At 33.7% G+C, this 21,429-nt stretch overlaps 1 protein-coding gene across 3 annotated transcripts in view; it reads left to right on the forward strand.

Moving 5' to 3' along the window:
- LOC138703664 (15-hydroxyprostaglandin dehydrogenase [NAD(+)]-like) overlaps window positions 1-21,429 on the forward strand; it is a 161,302-nt gene that overhangs the window by 11,623 nt on the left and 128,250 nt on the right. For 2 of the 3 annotated variants that reach the window (XM_069831736.1, XM_069831737.1), the window contains exons 2-4: window positions 14,006-14,119; window positions 15,598-15,724; window positions 18,464-18,570. In XM_069831736.1, coding sequence (XP_069687837.1) covers window positions 14,027-14,119; window positions 15,598-15,724; window positions 18,464-18,570 — 327 coding nt within the window. In that variant the 5' untranslated portion in view covers window positions 14,006-14,026. Of the gene's footprint in view, window positions 1-14,005; window positions 14,120-15,597; window positions 15,725-18,463; window positions 18,571-21,429 lie in introns of those variants that run through there. The other variant, XM_069831735.1, reaches the window with a different exon arrangement.

Below are 21,429 nucleotides of genomic sequence, written 5' to 3' on the forward strand. Positions count from 1 at the left end.
GTTATTTTACGACGCTGTATCAACATCTCAGATTACTTATCGTCTGAATGAAATGAAGGTGGTAATGCCGGTGAAATGAGTCCAGGGTCCAGCACCGGAAGTTACCAGCATGTGCTCGTATTGGGTTGAGGGAAAACTCCGGAAAAAACCTCAACCAGGTAACTTGACCCGACCGGAATTCGAACTCGGGACATTTGGTTTCGCGACCAGACGCGCTGATCGTTACTCCACAGGTGTTATTTCCATTATTTCAAATGATGATACATTATTTAAAAAATGACCCTCGACTGCAGTGAAGTAAACAGAGTATGGGACAAGTCCTTAAAGCGGTGACTGACAATATGGTGTCCGTTTTAGGAGCTGCACAGCTGTTCATATAGAAAAATACAGGGACATCATTTTATTTTTACTAACATTTTTAATATTACCTTGGCTATTACCTTTGGATTAACGGTTGAGAACCGAGAACACCGTTTGATACCCCCTTCCACGACTGGAGTTCGATGATACTGGCGTAAAATACAAACAAATCATTCTACTAGGTATAGAAGGAAAGGAAAGCAGTTCATCCATTTACGTAAACTAGGAAATATCGTAATTTTGAGTTTGATAATTTTAATTAGGTTTTTGTTTAATCAAAATTCAGTACAGTATTAACAATAAGCGTCTTTACTCACGAACTGAGCTCTCCATTCGGACGTATTCATTATGCAGTGTATATGTATTATACTGTCTACAGCACATTAGCGTACAATTTAGAGAATGAAGTTAAATTGAAAAATAATCATAATATGGATATTTAAACACATTTTTGAAAATGGTGGTCGTTCATTTCGATACAGGCTTCAGTTCTTTCGTGTATATTATCGCACTATAGACTATTGCATCTAATTCCAAATACCAGTTTCGTCCTTCGTACTTGTAACTCATGTTGAAATAATTCTGTACCTACTCTATAAAAGAGTACCTTACGTACTGTAAATTCAATCTTCACTTCTGCCCCACCCGCACAGATAAAATTACTCAGACATGCTATCTACTGTCCGTCCGAGTGGTTATGTCGCAGGATCGTAGAAAGGGGGGAAAAAACGTGACAGGTAATTACTTAACGAGGCCATTTTATTTAAGTTATTTTAAACAGTTGTATAATATTACGTAGACGTATTACAGAAATTAATGTTTTCAGAAAAGAGCTAAGACAGCCCAGCCACTAGCCTTTACAGAGTAGCGAACAGAAGCGGCTGGGGGAAACCAGGATGCGACGTAGGCAAACGGACAGTACCTGCGCAAAAATATGATTCAATATTGAAAGCTTTTTTGTCACTGGAAAACACGAACATATTTCTGAAACGTACTATACTCACTAACTAAGTACTGTTTACTATATGCGGCGTTGGTTCTGTGTGGAGGACAGTTGGAACTTCATTAGTAGAAGGGGTGGGAGTGAAGCACATTAAAACTCAGGTACAATAAAAATTGAAGTAAAAATAAAATGATGTCCCTGTACAATCAAAACAAAAGGAAATGTGGTGAAAATGTAGTCGCTAGCAGTACTATTGTGCTTAATAAGTCAATAACGATATGGAAGAAACTCTAGTCCAGTGGTTCCCAAACTTTCTGAAGGCGCGACCTACTTTTGGGTAGACTTTTTTTTGCGTGCCGTATCGGTACTAAACCCCATTCGAAAAATATAAATCCTTGTAAAATCGAAAATAATGGTACTTTTACTCAAAATCAGTGGATACCACCCTAAGTATGACCAAACTGAATTATATATGGTGCAACAATTACACGAAATATTAGATAAACAACATTTCTAGTACTTCAAACCATTACCACCGTGGCGCTGCGATAATAGTTCAATACAAAGTGGTCAATTTCATCAAAGGAAGGGCGTTGCAAACTCGCATTTTCAGCAAAATTCCTGAGGTTATGTGAAAATATTCTTTATCACACTGAAGATGGCTTTCTTAGGGTAACGTGTTGAAAAGAGTCTTACAGTTTAGAACGGAACTTTTAATATACCTATACGTACAAGACGAGAAAATAGGAATATATGCAAACCTATTTTTCAATTTAAGAATGTGATCCCAAAACTCACTCGGTCCATTTGGCCACTTTTATTATTTATACACATATGTGATTTTTGTTTAAATTTCTATAATTATATTTTAAGCTTTTTTCCTTTCAAAACAACGCCAATCCTTGTCTAAAAGTATGTGTTATCACTTGAAAACAAGCTCAGTCCGTAGACCAGTGTATAAAAAACTATTAGCCCAGTCCTTTCATAAAAATGGACTGAACACGTTTTGAATAATAGTTTGCAAGGCCAAGATGTTAACATTATAACACCCAGGGATAAAATTAACGGGTTTACAAAGAAACTTGATTTCTGATCAATATCATTTGACAAAGACAAGAAATCTCTCCTTATAATAGGAAAGTTTGAGTTTGGTATGCAGTTGGCGCAAGACGAATAATCGTGTGATGTTTTACGAGTAGAACACCCTTTGTCTACTCTTAATTGCATTTTAATTATTGTGAGGTTAAATATCATATATACCGGTAGAAAAAAATTAAATCAGAAACATTACAGTGGCCGAACATAATCATGTCAATGAGAATTTGTTTTCCCGTCATAACGCCCGTTTAGCCGAGGAAGGATGACATTTTCAGCATCTCCTATAAGGTACGATTTTATACATGTTTTAAGATAAAAAAAAAACCCTATACGCATTTTAACATGTCTGCATATGACGCTCATTCTAGACCACTATTTAGTCGAGAAAAATTTTAAGTGAATGAAAATTAAGAAAAACCTTTATACTTATACCCTAAAACAGAAGTTCATCACTATGAGACAACGTATAATTATTGTCTTTCAGAACCTAGTTAGATTAAGTAAGTCCAAAAATAGTTCAATTCTATTGCTATAACAATGTTTAATAAGTTACCACAACAGGCACATGGTGCAAGTCATATACAATTTAAATCTATTTTGTATAACTGGTTAATCAACCATCCAGTCTATAGTATTAGTAAATTTCTTGACCACTGTAAATGTATTCTAAATTTATAAGCTGCATTGCTCTTCATTATTACGATTATTATTATATTGGTTATTGTTGTTATTATTACCAGTATTGTATTCCAATTGTATTGTTGTATTAATCTGTTTTTATATTTTATGTCAAATATTATTTTATTTTATGTATATTGCAACAAACTGTTGCTCATGACATTAATAAACGAAATCTCTCCTTATAATAGGAAAGTTTGAGTTTGGTATGCAGTTGGCGCAAGACGAATAATCGTGTGATGTTTTACGAGTGGAACACCCTTTGTCTACTCTTAATTGCATTTTAATTATTGTGAGGTTAAATATCATATATACCGGTAGAAAAAATTAAATCAGAAACATTACAGTGGCCGAACATAATCATGTCAATGAGAATGTGTTTTCCCGTCATAACGTCCGTTTAGCCGAGGAAGGATGACATTTTCAGCATCTCCTATAAGGTACGATTTTATACATGTTTTAAGATTAAAAAAAAAACCTATACGCATTTTAACAGGTCTGCATATGACGCTCCTTCTAGACCACTATTTAGTCGAGAAAAATTTTAAGTGAATGAAAATTAAGAAAAACCTTAATACTTATACCCTAAAACAGAAGTTCATCACTATGAGACAACGTATAATTATTGTCTTTCAGAACCTAGAGTTAGATTAAGTAAGTCCAAAAAATAGTTCAATTCTATTGCTATAACAATGTTTAATAAGTTACCACAAAAGGGACATGATGCAAGTTATATACAATTTAAATCTATTTTGTATAACTGGTTAATCAACCATCCAGTCTATAGTATTAGTAAATTTCTTGACTCCACTGTAAATGCATTCTAAATTTATAAGCTGCATTGCTCTTCATTATTAGGATTATTATTAGTATTGGTTATTGTTGTTATTATTACCAGTATTGTATTCCAATTGTATTGTTGTATTAATCTGTTTTTATATTTTATGTCAAATATTATTTTATTTTATGTCTATTGCAACAAACTGTTGCTCATGACATTAATAAACGAAATCTCTCCTTATAATAGGAAAGTTTGAGTTTGGTATGCAGTTGGCGCAAGACGAATAATCGTGTGATGTTTTACGAGTGGAACACCCTTTGTCTACTCTTAATTGCATTTTAATTATTGTGAGGTTAAATATCATATATACCGGTAGAAAAAATTAAATCAGAAACATTACAGTGGCCGAACATAATCATGTCAATGAGAATGTGTTTTCCCGTCATAACGTCCGTTTAGCCGAGGAAGGATGACATTTTCAGCATCTCCTATAAGGTACGATTTATACATGTTTTAAGATTAAAAAAAAAAACCTATACGCATTTTAACAGGTCTGCATATGACGCTCCTTCTAGACCACTATTTAGTCGAGAAAAATTTTAAGTGAATGAAAATTAAGAAAAACCTTAATACTTATACCCTAAAACAGAAGTTCATCACTATGATACAACGTATAATTATTGTCTTTCAGAACCTAGAGTTAGATTAAGTAAGTCCAAAAAATAGTTCAATTCTATTGCTATAACAATGTTTAATAAGTTACCACAAAAGGGACATGATGCAAGTTATATACAATTTAAATTTATTTTGTATAACTGGTTAATCAACCATCCAGTCTATAGTATTAGTAAATTTCTTGACTCCACTGTAAATGCATTCTAAATTTATAAGCTGCATTGCTCTTCATTATTAGGATTATTATTAGCAGGGAAAGGATTTATATGTAAATACATATTTACTTATAAAGCTAATATAATTTATATTTTGCATTATCTTTATGTTTCACAATGTGTAGGGTTGAAAAATCCTACTTTTATTTTCCATATTTTTCCATATTTTAGAGTTTAGTACATATTTTCGTTAATTTCCATATATTTTCCATATTTCATATAAAACAGTCCATATTATATTAGGTTTAACAATAAAACAAAACAAAATTCCATTAACTTTTAAAAATACATTTCAACAATAGAGATTTAAACACATGTTCAGTAATCCCTTTAACATCAGAGTTATTTGAAAATTAGCAGTCCTATCAACAATGGGAAAGTAAGTTACAAAACTGTATTAATTTAATTTAAAATTTTTAACAGACTTCAGTTGTGCAGCTCAACAGTTAAATGCCAGTCAGAGTACACATAGGTTCAGTTTTGTAAATCATACTATAAAGACGGTAAATATGCCAAAAGTACGTCATTCAGTCAATTTAAAATCAAAACTAACAAGTTACATTTCAGAATTTAAAGAAGATGGTTTATCAACTGACAATAAAATATTATTTTGTAATTTGTGTCAGTGTGCAGTATCATCTACACAAAAGTTCCTGGTGCAACAACACATTACAACTAGTAAACATCAGGCCAACAAACAACTAAATTCCAAGCAGAGACAATTGTTTTTAACACAACCAACAACATCGAATGTAAGATCTGAGTTTAACATCGACCTGTGCCGTTCTCTCATCTCTGCTGATATTCCTCTCTACAAACTAAAGAATAAGGTCTTCAGGGAATTCCTTGAAAAATATACTCAACATACAATCCCGGATGAGTCAACACTTAGGAAGACGTATGCTCCATCCATCTACGATGAGACAATACAGAAGATAAGAGATGAAATTAAAGATAGTTCAATTTGGGTTTCCATTGATGAGACTCCCGACAAAGAAGGTAGACTTGTTGGTAATGTAGTTATCGGTTTGTTAAGTGAACAATATTCTGAACGAATTCTTTTACATTGTGATGTTCTAGAAAAGTGCAATAACAAAACTATAGTTAAACTGTTCAACGAAGCTATGGGTATCCTGTGGCCAAAGGGTATTATGTACGATAATGTGTTATTCTTTATTAGCGATGCTGCCCCTTATATGGTCAAAGCTGGACAAGCATTATCTGTTGTATATCCTAAATTGACTCATTTTACTTGTGTGGCGCATGCATTTCATCGTGTGGCAGAAGTGGTCAGAGACAATTTCCCTAAAGTAGATTTGTTGATTTCATCAGTGAAAAAAGTATTTCTCAAAGCTCCCAGTAGAGTTAACGTGTTGAAAGAAATGTACCCTGAAATTCCATTGCCACCAAAGCCAATTTTAACTAGATGGGGTACATGGCTAGAAGCAGTTGAATATTATGCCGAACATATAGACTCTATTAACAATGTTCTCCTTGCATTGGACTCTGAAGATGCAGTCTCAATTGATACTGCGAAAACAGTTACCTGTGACATAAGTGTGAAGAATGACTTAGCTCACATTCAGCATACATTTTCATGCATCATAAAAACGCTCAAAAGTCTCCAAAATAGGCACCTTTCACTATCTGAAAGTTTTGAAATTATAAATAGTACTGTGGAAAAACTGAATCGTGGTAGAGGTAAAGTTGCAGATGCAGTAAGAGCTAAGGTGGACACTGTACTTTCAAAAAACCCTGGATATGAAGAACTACAAAAGGTTGTTGCTGTGATGAGAGGTGAATCAACAGTGAAGATTAACTTGGACTTATCCCCAGCAGACATTGTGAAATTGAATTATGTACCAGTTACTTCTTGTGACGTCGAACGCTCTTTTAGTCAGTATAAATCTATCCTCAGAGACAATAGAAGAAGATTCACTTTTCAGCACTTGAAAGAAATGTTTGTAACCTATTGTTATGGTAACAGACAATAAAAATTGTGTTTTGTTGAAACTACATTGGAAGATAAGGTACGTCCATTATATTTTTTGTTTAGTTTGATTAAAATGTACCAATATTTAACGTACATAGTCATTTTTTTATAATTTTAAGTCCATATTTAATTCCATATTTTGGTAAAAATCCATATTTAATTCCATATTTTGGTAAAAATAACTACATATATATTTACATATTTCATATATTTTTAGTCCATATAAATCCGTTCCCTGATTATTAGTATTGGTTATTGTTGTTATTATTACCAGTATTGTATTCCAATTGTATTGTTGTATTAATCTGTTTTTATATTTTATGTCAAATATTATTTTATTTTATGTCTATTGCAACAAACTGTTGCTCATGATATTAATAAACGATTGATTGATTGATTGATTGATTGATTAAGTAGCGGGGTTACCGTACGAGTGTGGTCGGTTGCGACATGCCCAGTCGCCGGAAAGCAAAACACCGCACCAGCGGTCAGTATATATAATAAAACTCCTATAGTTCCACAATATATCGAATGATAGAAAATATTAAGATATATGGTTCGTATGCGGAGGCTAAAGGCTCGTCTCCACTATTAAACATTTAACAACAACATGTTAAATGTTAAATTGTTTACCGTTAACATCCCAACATGTTGATTGAACATGTTAAAGCTAATTTCATTTAACACTTTGTCCACATTGTTAAACATGTTAAACTTGACTTTCTTTGCGTAGTCCACCATAAACAGTCTATGAAATTTTAATATAGATAGTGTTTTATTTTCAAACCTTGGACAATGGACTCAGATGATGATATGGCTTTTGTAATTGCCTCTATTGCTTGTTACAAGGCTTTGAAAAGGAAGAAAATGAGAATGTGGATGCGGCAATATCTTAGTAAAAGACACTATGCAGGATACATTCTAAACGAGCTTAAAGTTGAATACAGTACCGATTTGGATTCGAAAACTTGCTGAGAATGTCAGAACAAAAATACTTCCTGTTACGAGGCGTGTTCTTAAAGTAAGTTCCAAAAGGGTGTAGAAAGTAAACGGGAAAATATTTACAAACCATTTTTGTAGCATTGTATTCCCCACACTTCAATTACTTCTCACCATAATCTCCACCATTATTGAGGCATTTATCGAGTCGTGGCACAAGTCTTTCTATCCCCTCATTGTAGAATTCACCCGCCTGCGAACCACTCCGCAACATTTGTGCAAAATTCAAGGAAAGCGAAGAAATTGTGAACCTCCTGTCCTCATGAATTTTTTCATCGACAGCACTCACCAAATCGTCATTGATCAAAGAGGCCGACCGGTATGCTGCTCGTCATGCACAGAGACGCGGCCCTCGTTGAACTTTCTAACCCATCTCCTGACCATTCCATCACTAATGGCATCATCACCATACACCTCACAAAGTTGATGATGAATGTCACCTGGTTTGATGTTTCTCGCATTCAAAAAACGGATAACAGACCGCATCTCACAGTCGGCGGGGTGCTCGATCACTTTAAACATTTCAACTGATCACAACTAACCACACACACGGACTGAAGCTCTGAAACTGCATGCACAGCTTGTCTGAAGATTGAAGAAAAAAACACGTATGCGCAAAATAACGATTGCAGCGATGCGACAGCTATAATTGAAAATGGAACTTACTTTAAGGACACGCCTCGTACATCAAAGAAATACACAATTTAAGAGGAGCCATTTCATCTCAATTTAAAAAATTACAGCGCGATTGATTATCATAGGACCTACGACATGATAGATGTTAAAGGAGTGGGTAATATCGTATAATTATTATTTCCGAAGTTTTACGAATTTTAACATACATCACCAAGTACGACCTACTGACGTCAACATAGCACTAATCTAGCGTACGATGAGAGTGCGAAAACTCTCTATTGTATTCTCGAGAACAGTTAAATAATAATTCCAGTTCTCTAAAACAGTCGGCCACTTAGTTTTGCCCGTGTATTCTTTTGCAGACACATCCCACAAACAAGGCCTTGCCATCAGTGCATTAATTTTATTCTAATGTACTCGTATTTTCTTTCGTCCACTCCATTATTTCGAACAACTTACAGCCAACACCAAGGACTAATGATAGTATAAAAATGATCAAGATACGCGCCACAAAATCGGAACTTATAGCTGTTGCTATGGAAACTATACGAACTTTGCCGAACTGTACCGACGCTGCACGAGCAAATGAATTGACTTGACATGTTTTCCATTTCTGCTGGAAAACACGCCAACATGTTAAAAGTGTTAAATTCAACATACTTAGTAACATGTTTAGTCAATTGAGACTTGAAATGTCTATGTACATGTTAAATTAAATGTTTAATAGTGGAGACGCACCTTAAGAGGAAGGCGGGAAAGAGGGAAGATTGAAGAATGCTGAGTTTGTAGTGAAAGACATCCCCTTACGCATAAAGTATGAATGAAGGAATTACCGGAAAATCTGTAACATTCTGTAAGAATAAGAGGGCATGATGATGGTGCTAATGATGATGATATACCTCATCAAGTATTTGACTCTTAAAATGTGTTTCGGAAAAAGAAACAATGAATAGCCTTTCTGCATAGCACGCAAAATAATGAGGAATGTTCTGTAATAGGTTCTTGAGAATCTGAATGTTTTGAAGAGGTCAAGATAACAGTAATCAAAAGTTAATGTTCCTATCACGACAGAGCAAACTTTTTTATGCTTTATTTTTTACATGTTTTTTTCTCTCTTCGCATCATTAGTCCGCCATGTCATTCGCCTAATAAATTAGCCTTTTAACTGTTTGGCAGTTACGAAGATCATACTCAATTTGATCTTTGACGATAATACAAAACTTAAAAATACATTATGCAATAGTGACATGCTGTTTTACAATAACAGTCAATGAGGTCGGAAAGTTATTATGGATTAAGATAGAGAAGGCGCAGAAAGCTCACAGAATAGCGGTGTAAATATCTATTACTCACTTTCTGTCCCAAACAATGTAATATATTTTATATTTTAGTCTGAATCAAGTTACATAAATTTTTAATAGAAATACATTTAAATAGAACTAATGTGTGTATTTTACAATTCATTTTGGTTTTCAGATAAATCAATTTACAAGATTTAAAATTTATTTATAGTTTTTCAATCATATGATTTACCATTTTCATTTGCTAATACACATTACTAAAAGAAATGTATGAATGTTGTCGCGTGTGCGGCATCATCAGATGCTTAGGCCTAACTGTTTTAACGATATCTAAACGTAAGGCCAATGTACCTAGAATGCATTCACTGCGATGAATTTGTGTATTACTTACTTACTTACTTACAAATGGCTTTTAAGGAACCCGAAGGTTCATTGCCGCCCTCACATAAGCCCGCCAGCGGTAATTATCCTGTGCAAGATTAATCCAGTCTCTATCATCATACCCCACCTCCCTCAAATCCATTTTAATAATATCCTCCCATCTACGTCTCGGCCTCCCTAAAGGTCTTTTTCCCTCCGGTCTCCCAACTAACACTCTATATGCATTTCTGGATTCGCCCATACGTGCTACATGCCCTGCCCATCTCAAACGTATGGATATTTGTGTATTATATAACAAAATTAAAATCATGAGTTATATGTAGTAAATATCTTAATGTAGTTCAGGTCTGGGCACATTACGTGATTCTGAGAAATGAGCGCTGTGTGCTTTAGAGAACGGGTATTGCGAGCGGTGTGACGTATGCATACTGTACGTAATTCAGTGTCGGTGCAGTGATGACTCTGCAGTATGATGGCGAACTTTGAAGACGGAGCTTCTGCTCATACACTAAACCATCCCGCTATTCCCAATGCTTTTAATGTATCATGGGAGGAGGAGTTCTTTTTGGTAGAGAGCAGTGGATTAGCAAAGTGTTTAATTTGGCATAAAACACTCCAACTGATTAAGAAGTTCAATATCCAACGACATTAGTCTTTACAACATGCTACTGAATATGAAAAATATGTTGGTAATGAACGCCATAAATTAATACAACTTAAAGAAAATGTTTATCAGGTACATTATATTAGAGTATCTATTTGATATTTACATTGCATTATAAGTTATTATGCACTTAGTAATATATAATTTTAAATTATACAAGTATTATGATATATAATATACATAATATTATATATCATGAACTGTAATATAATATACAATGATACATCATAATACTTGTATAATTTAAAATTATATATTGTAAATGTACTATAATAACTTATAATGCAATATAAATATCGAATAGATACTCTAATATAATGTACCTGAGAAACATTTTCTTTAAGTTGTATTAATTTATGGTCATATATCTTATATCGTATCATATCATATCATATATCACATCATGTCATATCATATAATACCATATCATATATCATACCATACCATATATATCATATCATATCATATCATATCATATCATATCATATCATATCATAACATATCATATCATATTATATATCGCATCGCAACGCATCATTTTATATTATATTATATTATATTGTATTATATTATATTATATTATATTATATTATATTATATTATATTATATTATATTATATTATATTATATTATATTATATATTAACAGGATGACAATAATGCACTTAGTGAATCGGCTATGAGAATTAGCTACAAAATTTTCCACGAAATTGCAAAGGAATTGAAAACATTCAACGAAGGTGAATTCATCAAGCGATGTTTAATTATATTGGCAGATGAACTCTGTCCACAGCAAGTAGGGGAAGTGGAAGCCATACGCCTGTCTCGTAGAACCGTGGTGAGGAGATTGCAGTATGTGCGTATGGGTTATGTAAATAAGCGTAATGATTTGTGTGTGTCCATAGAGCGAAGTTTATTTCATTAAATTAATAAGAGTGTTATAAATTCTGTAATGTACAATGGATTGATGTAATATCCTTATAAACTATTATGTACTGACAGACTGAATGACTAGAACAACCGTGGCTCTTGTTATATCAATGCAGGGAAGGTAGCTGTAATGTGATCCGCCACTGCGTGAGCGTTCTGCTCTGGCTTGGAATTGAAGTGCCTTGCGGAGCGAGAGCAGCTCTGGCCGGCTAGACTGAGCCGCTCTCATGCCCGGCCCTGATGTAGTTGTAGGAGAATGTTAATTTTAATTGTTTTGCATGTCGATTTACTAATTTGCCGAAAATGTACGTAATATAATATATAAATACAAATACATAGAACTCATGTTACAATGTTGTACGTTTGTTAACACTTTTAAATATATAAAAATTAATAAAACATATGAAAAATATAAAATATTGTTATACTTATGCATATATGATAAAATTTGAGGTGAATTTAAATTTTATGAAATATTAATGATGTTAACAAAAATACAACATTGTAACATGATTTCCATATATTTATATTAGACGCAGAATAAATATGGGAAATGCGTGTTATTATTCGGTTGAGAAGCTTTTATCATCCAGTCTGCTCTCAAAAAAGCTGAATGTTAGAATTTATAAAACAATTATATTACCGGTTCTTCTGTATGGTTGTGAAACTTGGACTCTCACTTTGAGAGAGGAACAGAGGTCAGGGTGTTTGAGAATAAGGTGCTTAGGAAAATATTTGAAGCTAAGAGGGATGAAGTTACAGGAGAATGGAGAGAGATAACGCAGAACTACATGCATTTTATTCTTCACCTAACATAATTAGGGACATTAAATCTAGACGTTTGAGATGGGCAGGGCATGTAGCACGTATGGGCGAATCCAGAAATGGATACAGAGTGTTAGTTTGGAGGTCGGAGGGAAGAAGACCTTTGGAGAGGTCGAGACGTAGATGGGAGGATAATATTAAAGTTGATTTGAAGGAGGTGGGATATGATGGTAGAGACTGGATTAATCTTGCTCAGGATAGGGACCGATGGCGGGCTTATTTGAGGGCGGCAATGAACCTCCGGGTTCCTTAAAAGCCATAAGTTATTATTAGGGAGCGGATTTTTATGTGCTAAAAAGTACGAAAATATTTGCTAAAAATAAAAAAAATATATATTTCTTTTAAATACGACAAAAATACCTTACTTAACTTGGAAAAAAAAAATGTTACTAGGTACTCACCAACCACACTTCAGTGCTAGTATTTGGCCGAGAATTGCGGTGAACAACAAAGGTCATCTCCAAATTCTCCATCACAAATGCATGCCGATTATCTCTGAACAACGACTTATACTGTGAAAACGATCTTTCCACATCACAGGACGTCAGACGTGCATATTTAAAGAGAGGAATGCCACAAACACGTACACCGTCAATTTTACCTACAGGCACACCCTCCAATACGTGAGCAACTTTACACATTTTTTTTATATCCACTGATTTTCCCAAACATATTCTGGAATTTGTCCCTTAGTACTTGTACTTCTGAACCTGGTAGCGAGTCTAGTTTAATTTTCACGGCACGCACCTCCCTGTTTCAGACAACAGGTTTTTTGATGTTTCGAGTTTTTATGGTATCTCACAAAAAGCTTAGATTTGCTAATAGGAAAGCCAAATCACCACACAGTGGTTGGAAACACGAAGCAACCAAGAATTCTTAAAAAAGATAACGTACTTCTGAGTGACATAATTGATTTAGTTTTAAAATGTTTAAAAGTTCTTGTAAAAAATTATTTAAGTAAAAAACTCGAAGATTTATGTGTTTATAATAGATTTCATGAAAATATGTATTTACATAATTTTTTGTGGATATATGTGTTTTTATGTGAAATAAAATTCGCGTTTTAAACTTGAAACTTCATGTTCGGAATTTTTAACTTTGTTAATTGTGTTTTATCACACGCAAAAATAATATTTAATTACACAGGAATCCGCTCCTTAGTTACTATTATTATTATTATTATTATTATTATTATTATTATTATTATTATTATTATTGTGCATAACGAACTGGCTTTCCGTTGCATGTTAAACACTAAATAAAAAAATAAAAAAAACAGAATTAAAATATTTCTTCTTACAAATTAGCAGCTGTCACTAATGCCGATGAAAGCATGGGCTGCCCTAACAGTAGGTCTACAAAAAATTATAGAAAAATATGGAGATACATATTTCCAGCTGAATAAATGTTGTTATAATTGGGGTGAGGTCATTTCCTGCTAGTTTGTCGTATAAACAGTGTATTGTAAAGCAACACCAGTATATTCCACTGCGTTTTTAACTCAGCATAACATCGTTCTGTGTGCAGATCCAACTCGCACAGGACACGATGGATCTGAAGGACCAAGTGGCGTTAGTGACTGGAGCAGCTCAAGGCATTGGACTGGCCACAGCCAAACAACTGCTCAAGAACGGCGCTAAGGTTTGTATGAATGCACAATGAATCAATAGACCTCAGTGCCGCTTCTGTGGCTCAAGTGATAGTGCGCATCCAGGTGGTCCGGGTTCGATCCCCCGCCACGTCATAATGGAATTTATGGTGAACAAAGCAGACTTGCAGATGTTTTTCTCGGGGTGCTACCTTTTCCCCTCAATTCCACCAACACTCTCCACCTCCCTCCCATTTCAACTATCATCTGCAAAGTAAAAATAGACTGGAGTAAATTCTTATGTGGATAGCAGGCCTATGAGTTTTCGATGCTGATATAGAAAGGGCTTGGGACTCCGGGCCCTGACGCTTATCAGGCTACTCGTCCGAGAAGGGACCTGGCTGTATCAGAGGCTGAGGCAAGATGGCCTACCTGACAGCATCGGATTCACAAATGCCATTCAGGTCACCTGCCGGACTTGACCAACATCGAGTATATAAATAATTTCGAGGGAAAAATTGTTCCGGAGCCGGGTATCGAACCCGGGACCTTTGGTTTAACGTACCAACGCTCTACCACTGAGCTACTCGGGAACTCTAACCGACACCGATCCAATTTCTCCCTCTATATCCACAGACCTCAAAGTGGGCTGACAACCGTCAAGCAACCAACTTCGAGTGCACACTAACTCCGTGTGACTTAAATTGTGGTTTTTCTGTTAACGAACAGTGACGTGTATTATGCAAATCAAGATTTTCAGGTATAACTCCCTGTAAAGTTGATTTGAATAATTTCGAGGGAAAAATTGTTCCGGAGCCGGGTATCGAACCCGGGACCTTTGGTTTAACGTACCAACGCTCTACCACTGAGCTACTCGGGAACTCTAACCGACACCGATCCAATTTCTCCCTCTATATCCACAGACCTCAAAGTGGGCTGACAACCGTCAAGCAACCAACTTCGAGTGCACACTAACTCCGTGTGACTTAAATTGTGGTTTTTCTGTTAACGAACAGTGACGTGTATTATGCAAATCAAGATTTTCAGGTAAAATCTTGATTTGCATCGAGTATATAGAGCGCACAATGGGTCAATAGACATTAGCCCGAATTGCACTGTATTTAAACTAAATATGTTTCACTAACATAATTATTATTCACTTCTGACAGCTGGATGCTTAGGTTGAGTGTTATGAGTTTGAAGTCCATGGAATAACATGCAGTCCTAAATTAATTTATTTAAGTCGTCATAAAGTTTCAAATGTAGAAATTCTACTAATAACGATGTTGACACTAAAATAGCAATAAAGATATTGGGAAGACCAAAGTTGGGTCAGTGTTTGAAGGTAGGCCTACATATTACTGTAAATCAGTTTTAATCCCAACATAAATTGAAATTTCTGGAAAGTGAAATATGGACTCCAATTACAGCGAATGCAATATTACAACACTTTTTAAATATACTGTACCTATAGCTATAATTATTTTGAGAATTTATTTAAACATGATTAATATTGGACATTTATCTCCAGGGAGTGACAATATGTGATATCGATAGTACAAAGGGAGAAGCTGCAATTGAAGTTGTGAATAAAGAATTTGGAAAAGGAAAGGCCATTTTCATTAAGACAGACGTGACAAGACAGGATAATCTGGAAGGTAAGTTTATCCTGACAGTTTAAATTCGAATTATTTCAAAGATTATCTGTAGTAATTGCACGAATGTTGTTTTAATCTTATTGATAATTTATGCTAATAGGATGAAACCACGAGTGCAATTTAATAAGACTGCTCAACGAATAAAATTAAATAAATTGCCAAATTGAATTTACTTACGTAAATGATAATAATAATTATAAAACACAGCAATAAGACATTATTATGTTTCCTTGTAATGAAGTTCAAAAACCACTGGATCGCATCTTATGGCTGCGTAGCTGACTTCTCATTCCTCTTTTTTTAGCATTGAGTTTCGCGTGGAGCATTGTTGTCCCGTTTAGACGCTAGAGCGCAGCAAGTAACTCCCGTTGGTTGGCTGTGCAGAGTGAATCATAGTTTTTAATTTGAAGTCTTAGAAGTTATTACAGTGTGTCTAAGTGATGGTTTATTAATTATATGATTTTTTCTTTAAAATATATTGGAAGTAAGAAATACTAGCGTTAAAATACGTTTCATTTAATATTGTTTTCTAAACGAGCTTTTTTTTTTTGTAGGAGATATAAAACTTGTTTCCTAAACATAACAATATTAATAATAATATATTTACAATGGTATAAGTTTTTCCTATTAAGATCTTAATTAAGGTAATTTCTTGTCATTTTAAGTGTAATTTATCTGTCATACATGGTGTTACAGCAACAAGAAGTGGATCAGTTGATTGTAGGATAAAAACACAGCTTATTTTGTGTAATTTCCTAAGGATGATTTATGTTCTCTCTGTTGAAGGGTATACACCATTTTAAAATAATTTAACACACAAACACAACTATTACACGAAATGCTCAATAAGTTTTTGTAGCTTTATTCTCTTCAGCTCTAATCATCAATGACAATAATCTAGGTTGCCAGGCGACGATAGAAAACAAAAGATGTGAAAACAAATGAATTAAGTGTATAAACAATTGAATGCTCTTTCATATCTATACTAATAATAAATCTGTAGCCGAAATTTTTCTGGTAATTTTCGATTTTCCAAAAATAATTGGTCCTAACATATAATTAACCATCCTGAAACCGAAAATCGCTTTTTTGAAATTTTTGTTTGTATGTCTGTCTGTCTGTCTGTTACCTTTTCACGCGATAATGGATGAACGGATTTCGATGAAAATTGGAATATATATTAAGTTCGTTGTAACTTAGATTTTAGGCTATATGGCATTCAAAATAAATTATTTAAAAGGGGGGTTATAAGGGGGCCTGAATTAAATAAATCGAAATATCTCGCTTACTATTGATTTTTGTGAAAAATGTTACATAACAAAAGTTTCTTTAAAAATAATTTGCGATAAGTTTTACTCCTTGAAATATTTTGATAGGACTGATATTTAATGAGATAAATGAGTTTTAAAATTAAAATAACTGCCATCTAAGGCCGTGTAATGAATTAAAAAACAAATTACTTCGTCTATAAGGGGCCTTGGACAGCAACAATCGAAAGCTATTAAACATAGCCTACAGAGAATGTTTCTGTGTTTGTATGAAGTAATATCGGAAGCTAAATTAACCGATTTGTATAATTAATTATTATTTCACTTTTGCAAAGTGTAGTTTCTCTAGATGGACATACTGCTATAATGTTATTACAGCAACTTCTGATATAATATAATATAATATAATATAATATAATATAATATAATATAATATAATATAATATAATATAATATAATATAATATAATATAATATAATATAATATAATATAATATAATATAATATAATATAATAAATGGAAACATATAACAAGTAAAATAAAGTATACATATTAAATCTAAATGATGTCAATATTCATTAAGCTATGGTTGCATGTAATAAAAATTAAGAAATATGTTAAAGGAATTGTCATTGCACCAAATGAGTGGTCTCTGGACAAAAATGATCGCATTTTAATTATTTGGATGCAATTTAAATTAAGTAACATATTAAACGATTTATCCTTCTATCAAACACGAATGTTCACCGGATCAAATGTTCTATTTTAATTATGTAATTACTTTATATTAGGGGACAGTCGGGTAGTATCGGACAGCGGGTAATATCGGACAGTGAGTTTCTTTCATCTACCACACGATGATAGTACCTGATTGACATGGTTACGTTTCTGTGATGTCGCATAGAGAAACGTAACCATGTCATTCAGGTACTACCATATGGTGGTAGATGAAAGAAACGCACTGTCCGATATTACCCGATGTCCGATACTACCCGACTCTCCCCTATTTCTAACGGGTGCAGCGGAGCGCACGGGTACGGCTAGTTTAAGTATAAAAATACAGGGGTGGCATTTGAAATTTCAAAGTGAGGGGTGAAATGCAATTAAGCCTGGTTTCAGACTTCCCCCTAAATATCTAAATTGACGTGTTTTTTGTTTAAATTAAATTCAATTTAAATAATTAGTTATTTAGACTGGGACGTTTTGAAATGAATGCCCTGTATATAATATTGCACATACTGGTTCATAACATTGTTCTCGATTAGTACTAACAACATTTGCACTTATACCGCTACCACCTTATATATTCTCTCCAGTAAGAATTTTATCTCCATCGTTCTGACTATGACGGACCTTGAAATTTCTGTAGTGAGCGTCATAATATATTCTTGAAACTAGAATTTTGAGATTTTTAGACACTAGTGTAGATGCCAAATTAAACAGCTGAAGTAGCAATTATTTTGTGTTTCAGAGGCCTTCAGGAGAACGAAAGACACTTTCAAGACTATCGACATTGTTATCAACAACGCTGGAATAATAGACGATGAACACTGGGAGAAGGAACTCGACGTAAATGTGGTAAGAATTAGAATCGTGCACAACCGGTTACGAAAAATAGAAATGATATATTGCTACAGAACGCCTGGCGCGATAGACAGTATGCAAAGCTCTTCCGTTTCGCGGAGTGATCCAATGTTCGGTGTAACGAATGTCCGAGTCTTTCTCGGGTGAACGGCTCTGGATCATGAAAGACAGACGACATTGAGCCATCCAGGAGTTACAAGGATCGTTGTATGGACGCGATTATCATCGTGTAACTTTCAATTGATATTTCCTCTTCTCTCTTCATTCATGCATTGCAGTTAGGTACCGTCAGAAGCAACATATCATGAAACTATAATCATTATAGCTTGAGAGTGTTTTTAGTTTTGTTAATAACTTTTTAGCTCCTTAAAAATTATTTATTAATAAAATAATAATACATCCACTTAGAATAATTAAAAGACATAGGCTATATTAACAACTACCCTTTCAGAGGTAGCCTATGTATTTTGAGTTTAAACTGTGAACATTACAATAGTAAGGGTATACTTATTTGCTCTTCTATTTTGTAAGTAATTGTAATTTATTTTATACTTGCATTTGTTCACATGTCAGATTTTATCTATGCATTACGCTTATTTTCTTTGCTGTTACCGGTGTCCATTAGTTGATTCATATATTACATAGTTATGAAGATAAATGTACCAAAATGTCCAATCAGTTGTAAGCCTATTTCAAGCTAACATCTTTTTTAATTAGGAAACGTAAATGTCCTTCAATTGTTACATCATCATTTGTGTAGTCAGAAAATGTCATCAGAGTTCTTGTATGGTGAAGTGCGCCTGGTGTTCTGTCTACCCTGCAAAACATTAGGCGCAACCGCTTGAAAATCCAAAATGAATAAATGAATGAATGAATGAATGAAGTGCATTTATTTATACATATGCCCTAATATATACTCAAACACACGTACACATGATCCTTCGCACGAGCCTGTACGGCACAGTTTGGGTCTTTAGAAGAAATAATGGAAATAATAAATAATAAAATAACTATAATAGTAATAATAATAGCAATAAATTATTATTATTACCATCATCTTTATCATTATTACAATTACATCTAATGCAATTTCATAGGAAACTTGAATAAATAATAATCCAAATAATAAATAAAGTATGAAAAACACACAGTGAAACGAACACAAGTATAAGATGCACACGTTTATACAGGGTGTTCAAAAAGAATGGAATATTACTCGTAACATCTTAAATTTTAATTTCCAAAAAAAAAAAAAAAAAAAAAAAAATTATACAAAAGCTGTTGGAGATTAACCATACAATATTTTATTTATTTATTTACCGGTATTTATTTATTTATTTAACCTGGTAGAGATAAAGCCATTAGGCCTTCTCTTCCCCTCTACCAGGGGATTACAACTACAATATTAAGAATACAATTACAATTGACGGGCGTTTTCACAAAACTTGTTATCTACATTTTTTTAGATTTTGAGGTTTTAGCGTATCCTTATGTTTTTGGGTCAGGAGAATCCAATGGTGCTATCAGAATTAAGCTAACGTCGGTAAGTATATCAGTAAACTGATCTTGAAAAGAGATTTTTCAAAACTCGGTATCTACAGTTGTGTATTTTAGAAAAGAGTTGTCTTGAAAAAAAAGAAGATTTTGTAGATAACGAGTTTTGTGAAAACTCCCCTCAATTATAAATACAATTGATATTAAATTTACAAATACAATAAAAATCAAAGTAAAAAGATTAACACTGATGAATAATAGCTAGACAGTTTATTGTAAAAGTTAAGAGGAGAGAAAATTTTTTTATTAATTAAGTAAAAAGTAAACCTACTCTACGCAGTAAGAAAATGCTTAATAAGTTTGCTTTTGAACGCTACTAAATTCCGACAGTCTCTGATGTCACTGGGTAGGGTATTCCACAAGCGCGAGAGCGAGATTGTGTATGATGATGAATACGATGATGTACGACAATATGATACCAGTGTTCGAAAAAAGTTAGTTATTAAGGTATACAAGGTGTGACAATAAACTTAGTTTTTTAAATGGCACTTATATTAAAATTTACATATTCCGAATCTCCAATAAATTTTACGTATGAATGTGTAGAAATTTTACCCATTCACCCGTCTCATGTTTTAACAATTTTTTTAACTTTTTCCTTTAACTTCAAACTTGAAACATATAAGTATGTAAAATCGTGTTGAGTAGGCCATAAAATTAAACAAAACACTATCACTAACCAAACAGATGCTCAAAATGAGAAACATTCACAGCCTAACAGTGTCCAGTCTGTCACGGAATTAGTCTATTGTAAAAATGATATGAAACAAGCCTGTAATATAATTGTGAGAGAGACAATGGGCAAACAGAGCATAATGTAGAGTGTTGTATTTAATAATACAGTAGATCTACACTTTCTCGTTGGTTACCTTAACCGTAATCCCGTAACAATAATGTAGGAGCCAGAGGTCTGCATCGGACGTTTTCGCTCGAGCGCCAAGTAGTTCATAGTATAATCCGATAGGTAGCGCACATGCATGATGGGTAAAATTGTCACGAGCGATAAATCCTCGAACGGTATAAGCCGAGCGTTAGACATTCGTTCTTGTTACAGTGATGAACTGTGTAGTAACATCATAGATGTTTATCATTTCAAAACTTTGCAGTGTTTAACTAACCTCTCCATAGTACAACTACAAAACATGCTTTTAAAATATAATATAAATGTTGTAGGTAAATGTTTTTGTTTTCCACACAGGAGTGATTTTGTTTTTGCCGCATCTGATAGGTGTTATTGGATGTAAATATACGGTAATTATTATAAACGGAGAACACAATCACGATAATGCAAGAACTGTA

This window comes from Periplaneta americana, chromosome 7, assembly GCF_040183065.1.
Source record: "Periplaneta americana isolate PAMFEO1 chromosome 7, P.americana_PAMFEO1_priV1, whole genome shotgun sequence".
NCBI classification, from domain to species: domain Eukaryota; kingdom Metazoa; phylum Arthropoda; class Insecta; order Blattodea; family Blattidae; genus Periplaneta; species Periplaneta americana.